We start from the raw sequence: 6,469 nt of genomic DNA on the forward strand, positions 1-6,469 counted from the left end.
GTGGCTCAGAGGTTAAAGCGTCTGCCTGCAATGTGGGAGACCTGGGTTCGATCCCTGGGCCGGGAAGATCCCCTGGAGAAGGAAATGGCAACCCACTCCAGTATTCTTGCCTAGAGAATCCCATGGACGGAGGAGCCTGGTGGGCTACAGTCCATGGGGTCGCCAAGAGTCGGACACGACTGAGTGACTTGACTTAACTTATTATATAACAAACTGTTACTCACCAAATGTTTATTTTTTTAGCAAATGTTTGTTATTTGTTGGATGGGTGTACAACTTCTAGTTATTATTACTGCTAAAATTAACATTAAGTTAAAAATGGAAAAACCAGATGGGGATATTTTAAAATGATAATAGTGTTTGTATTAGAATAGGGAGTTGTATGAGTTTTTTCACTGATTTTTCAAATTGTCTTTAATGGTAATTGTTCAGACTGTCTCTAATTATAAAAATATTTGGTTGTGAAAAATGACCAAGAGAGATTGAACTATATCCTAAAAATACCCTTTTATATAAAAATGTTCCTCAGTTAGTAAGGATCTCAGTAATGTATACCCAGTCTTATTTTTTGTAAACTCTGAGCTCTGCAGCTTCAGCTCTCAGTTGTAACTTGGCTTTATGAACTTGCGGTGAACCAGCTGCTTTGTTTTCTAGCTACCTCCTGAGAAGACTGAGCTTGTAGGAGCGTGGCTAGTATGGGTTTTGGTTTTCTTCCTCCCTATCCTGTACTTCCTAACTTCTTGCTAGGAAGTTAAGTAAATAAGGGTCAGTGTCTTTCAGATTATTTTCTGCCACATTTTGATCCTGAATGAGAAAAGCCTCCAAAAATGATCCAGAAGATTCAGGGGTTACTGCATTTTGAAAGACTTATTTTAAGATAGGTCTTAAAGGGAAGTAGATTGGTGGGGGTGGTTTGCCATAGAATAGGACTGATTTTTTTTTTTTTTTTAAATTCCTGGTTATATGCCAGAATTTGTGCAAGCCACTTTATTTTTGTTATCTTATTTAATCCTCATAACAACCTGGGATTCATAATTAAACCTTAGTAATTTTTGTAATTAGTATTTGAACTTAAAGTTGTTTGGCACCAAGGCCTGTTTTCAACCATTTCACCATAATGTCTCAGCTTCTAACAAAATCTTCCAGGCGAATATATAATTGATTCTAGGATAATTGGCAGTGTCTTTATGATAAAATGTAAGCTGCTTAATGACATACTAAGGTTCTATGAAATATAAATTCTGCCCACCCGTCCAGCCTTTCCTCTAACCTCTGCTTTCCTTTGCATTTGTCTCTGTATTGCCAGTTGTTCTGCAACTTCCCAAGCTGGCTGTACTTTTCTGCTTCCTGGCTTTTGAACACACTATTCCTTCTGTCTGAAATTCCCTCCCTCTCCCATTTTGCCTAACTTGTTCCTTGTCCTTTAAAATTCAATTTAGTCAATCATTTTAGGAAAACCTTCTCTGTCTTTGAACAGTTGGAGTAGTCCCCTTTTTAGACACCATCTACCAATCTGTCACAGCAATTACCACATACTATTGTATATGTCTTCTTAAATATTTCCTTTATGAATAATTTAGGAACAGTTAACAGTGTTTTAATCCTTAAAATTTTTTTTGGTTGACATATATACACTGTACATAATACATATATTGACATATGTACACTATTGTTCTATATACACAACTGATATGATTTACACTATTAATCAAGTCAAGTCAAGTGAAGTCACTCAGTCGTGTCTGACCCTTTGCGACCCCATGACCTGTAGCCTACCACGCTCCTCCATCCATGGGATTTTCCAGGCAAGAGTACTGGAGGGGGTTGCCATTTCCTTCTCCAGAGGATCTTCCCAACCCAGGGTATGAACCTGGGTCTCCCACATTGTAGGCAGATGCTTTACCGTCTGAGCCACAAGGGAAGTCCTACGCTATTAATATATAGTATTAATTGTGTAGATATGTCAACCAAAAAAACTTTAGGAAATAAAACACTGTAATTATTCTCAAATTATTCATAAATAAGGCATTTAGATAACTAATGAGAACCTACTGTATAGACAGGGAGCTCCACTCAGTGCTCTGTGTGATCTAAATGGGAAGGAAATTCAAAAACAGAGGGTATATGTGTAGCATATAGCTGGTTCACTTTGCTGGATAGCAGAAACTAACACAGCATTATAAAGCAGCAATACTTCAATAAAAATTTTTTTAAAAAATTTCGGAGGAAGGTATCCTCCGCATTTAGCATATTTCTTGGTCAGTGATGACCAGTAAATCTTTGTGGAATGAAGGAATGTATGAATGAACAAGGTGATGTTTTAACATATATCTTTCCTTTGTTTTTGAAATGCAGAGCCAGGATTTCCAGGACTGAATCCTCCAATTCCTTGGGAACATGCACCACGACCCCATTTCCCTCTTGTCCCAGCTTCGTGGCCTTATGGTTTGCATCAGAACTTCATGCATCAGGGAAATGCCAGATTCCAGCCCAACAAACCTTTCTATACTCAAGGTACCATTGCTTACATATTTGTTACAAGGCTGAGTGGGTTTTTTTATGGGACAGTGGAGCCTTTGTAAAGGCCAGGGTCTGGGAGTGAAACTATGAATTCAGTAAATATTTACTGAGAGAGCATACTGTATGTCAGACTGTGCTAGATGCTTATTGCTCAAGCAGAATTAAATAATAACACCTACACTTAATACATATTTTATTAGGAAAGTTAGACATGTAAAACAGACAAGGATAGGAGCTTAGAGGAATCCATTAACTTTGCCCTAGCAGAGAGAGCAAGAATATGGACACCAAGGATCAAACTGCCTAAGATTTTTACATTTGAATTAGGTCTTGAAACATATGAAATTTTTTTTCCTGGAGATTGTGTAGAGATTAGAGAAGAGTGTTCTTAGCTGAGGCAAAAATATATGCAAAATCACTGAGTTTTACCTCAGTAAAAAGAAAAGGAAAAAAGAGAAAATAATAGGATTAGATGAGGTAAATGGAAAAATGTGTGGGTAATGAGGCTAGAAGGGTCGGCTGAGGTCATATTATAAAGGAGTTGGGATTTAGTTTAGTAAGCAGTGGAATCTAGTAGAATTTTTGAGTTGAGTAGTGTAATAGTCGATTTGTGTGGTAAAACTAAGATTTGAATGACATTTGAATTGATTATATTCTGTTGGTACTTATGTATCAGTAATGGCTTTGATCTAAGTAATTAATAGCATTTTATCTAGTCTTATTTGCCTCCACAGTTTATCTCAATTCAAACAGGGAATATCTAGGGGAAAAAAGTTAATTCTAAGAGGTTGTCAGGTAAATAGGCACAAGCCTTTCAGTTTCCTGTCTGTGTTGTGTCCAACAGACAGATGTGCCACCCGTCGGTGTAGAGAGCGTTGTCCCCACCCACCAAGAGGAAACGTGTCGGAGTAATGCAAGTCCATTTTCTTTCAGCTGGTCTACAGATGCACAGCAACCAGCCAATCCTGCTGTCTCAAGGGTATCCGTACCTCAGTGTCAGTTACATTCAGCAGAAAAAGTGACATTTAATGGAAAATAAAACAAATCAGGTTCTGATTTAAAATTTTAACGTTTAGATAGCTTATTTAAATTCTAAGACTGTTTTTAAAGACTGTATTATTTGTATATAAATATGAACTATAGTTTTTACTAGTATCACCAAATTGAGTGATACAAATTTCATCTATTTTATTACCCTATTTTTGAGGGAATTTTGTTTTGTTTAACCTTGATGAATTGTATAAAGAGAGAATTTAAAAATTACATTCTTTATTTTCTATTAGCTGTATTCATACTTTGGTTGCTTCAGACTTTATATATATTGTTCTTAAGAATTAGGAAAGACTTTCATGTGTTTTAAATTTGTCACTTCTATTCTTTACAGAACCTTGTAGTGCCAAAAACTTTTTAAAAGGTAAAAAAATAATAAAACCTCAAGATTGAAGATTTAGAATTTTTTTCTTTTACATTCTTGTATATTGAAAATATTCATACTTGAACAGAAATTTGCTTTTGTCTGTATTTGAAGTAATTCTATTTTAAGTTAATAAATCTTTTTGACAAGAGTCAAATTTGGTTAATTCATCTAGTTGTTTAGATGATAGGAATATAATGTTACAATTCAGAGATTTTTTAAAAAGTATTTATTTATTTATTTGGCTGCACCCTGTCTTAGTTGTGGCATGTGAACTCTTAGTTGCTACATGTGGAATCTAGTTCCCTGACCAGGGATCGAACCCAGGCCCCCTGCATTGGGAGTACAGAGTCTTAGCCACTGGACTACCAGGGAAACCCTGGAGATTTGTTTTACTCCCAGTGAATAGACTATTCTAAATCACAGACTTAGTTTTAGAAAAAGATATAAGAATCTTTTCATTTTATTTTATTTGATCTTCACAACACCCATATGAGATTGATAGACGCAGATACTATCTCATTTTGTCATTGAAAACACTGGAGGTGCAAAACAAAATGAATTCTAAAGTTAGGACAATTACATGTTGGGAATAAAATTGAAACAGATCTTTGAAGCAGAGTTTTTTTTTTTTTTTTTTTTTGAAGCAGAGTTTTTAAACCACTGAAACTGTTACTGACGCTTAGAATGGAGGGAAAGTAATCCTTATTTACTGAGGAACTAACATATGCCAGACTGTTTTGAGTCCTGTATTACTGCCTGGAAAGTACACTTGCAAGGATGGTGTTTACCAATAATACCTCGTGATCGGTGATTATTGTTGGATTTCAAACTTGTATTGTTGGTGGTAGATTTCTTCACTATTCTTGGTACTCTACTTTGAAGTGAGGTCATCTTATATGAACAACTGAGGGAGACTTGCCAGAGAGTCCAAATTAAATGATGCTATAGATTTATTTGGAAATCTGCAGAATAAGTAAATACAAATGTCTTTTAAGAACAGTATATTATCTTTGTTTTGCTTCCTCACAGATATGTGTTCCTTAAATAGGAGAGCATGTGGGCTTTTGCCACAGTTTCCAATATGGAGGGAAGATGCTTGAAATCTATTGCAGGTGGTTGGAAGGCTTTCCTGCCATACTTATAGCCTTGGAAAGGAATTATTAAATGTTAAGCTGTTAGTTTTACATATTAAAGCTTCAGCATGCCTTGGCGATCATTATGAATTACTATGCTATGCACCTGGAACTAACAGTGTTGTTGGTCAGTTAAACTTAAAAAAAAAAAAAAGCTTCATTCACAGCCTCGTGGAATCTTCCTAAGTGGTGGAGTTTAGCTTATTGGTTTTGTTAATAATGAGATAGGTAATTGGCCCAATGTACACTTTTCTGTTAAAATATGACTTAAGGGAATTCAAGATTTTTCTTTAAAGTCAGTGTTCTAAGCATTTCATGTCCTTTCAGGTCTTAGAGAATAGAGTGCTGGTTTTTCTGTTCTACTTTTGTACATATTTTAATTATTCATTAAAAAGAAAATGATTTGGGAATTCCCTGGTGGTCCAATGGTAAGACTCTGCACTTGCACTGCCAAGGGCCTGGGTTCAGTCCTTGGTTGGGGAGCTAAAATGCCAAAAGCTGTGCAGTGCAGCACCCCTTGCCTCCAAAATTAATCTACAATGAGACTGCCCCAGTTCAACCTTCTGTCTGAAAGGTAGGTAGTATACCGTAATCTGGCAAAAGGTATTTATGGGGCAATAAACCCCAGTCACCTAAGTTTTACTTCTATAAGTGTTCCTATGTAGTAATTTTCAGCATCTCACTTGTCCCTCCTTCAGTAATTGCTAGTATTCAACTATAGAAATGTTCCAAGTTGAAAAATAGAAAACTTAAGTTTGTAATTTATGTGGTAGTAGCTGAGTTTTAAAATTTACAGACTTTTCATATAAACTATAAAATTTATTATGAATTCACATCTCTTGTAGGTCAATTGAAAAGTCTGAAATTCAGTCTTCTGCAGAGAATACACATACACACAAACGCTTAAGATCACATTGCTTTGAAATTTTTGTATAGTGTTTAATCACATGGAGTAATTAACATTTTCCCTTGTCATTAAAGATTATTAAAAAATATGAACAATAACATACTATATATTCATTCAGTCCCCTGTAGATAGACATTTCTGCTGTTTCCAGCTCTTCTCATTTATAAAATATATATGTAAAATGATGATAGAATAGGCTGCTCTTGTATTTGGTTATAGTCAGCTCTCAGTATGCACAGAGAATTGGTTCCAGGATCTGTGGCAGATACCAAAATCCCCAGGTGCTCAAATCCCATAGTTGGCCCTCCATATCCACATCTGCAGATTCAGCCAATTTTTGATCATGTAGAACTGTAATGTTTATTGGGAAAAAATCTGCAGTGGACTCTATGCAGTTCAAACTCACATTATTCAAAGATCAACTGTATTCTATTACGGTGAATTCTTATAAATAGGATTATTAGATAAAGAGGATAAAGGTTCAAAGGTTCC

General features: G+C 35.6%; 1 protein-coding gene and 1 non-coding gene across 10 annotated transcripts in view; one reads left to right on the forward strand and one right to left on the reverse strand.

The window, feature by feature from the left end:
- Positions 1 to 4,091, forward strand: part of TUT4 (terminal uridylyl transferase 4) — a 129,983-nt gene extending 125,892 nt beyond the window's left edge. For 5 of the 9 annotated variants that reach the window (XM_043878790.1, XM_043878794.1, XM_043878792.1 and 2 more), the window contains exons 29-30: positions 2,356 to 2,514; positions 3,454 to 4,091. In XM_043878790.1, coding sequence (XP_043734725.1) covers positions 2,356 to 2,514; positions 3,454 to 3,542 — 248 coding nt within the window. In that variant the 3' untranslated portion in view covers positions 3,543 to 4,091. Of the gene's footprint in view, positions 1 to 2,355; positions 2,515 to 3,364 lie in introns of all 9 variants that reach the window. The other 4 variants (XM_043878795.1, XM_043878798.1, XM_043878796.1 and 1 more) reach the window with 1 other exon arrangement.
- A 145-nt stretch (positions 4,092 to 4,236) lies between these two features.
- TRNAG-CCC lies at positions 4,237 to 4,309 on the reverse strand. Its single transcript has one exon. It is a non-coding gene; the product is annotated as a tRNA-Gly (tRNA).
- Between the last annotated feature and the right edge of the window lie 2,160 nt (positions 4,310 to 6,469).

Source organism: Cervus elaphus, chromosome 20 (genome assembly GCF_910594005.1).
Source record: "Cervus elaphus chromosome 20, mCerEla1.1, whole genome shotgun sequence".
Classification (NCBI taxonomy): domain Eukaryota; kingdom Metazoa; phylum Chordata; class Mammalia; order Artiodactyla; family Cervidae; genus Cervus; species Cervus elaphus.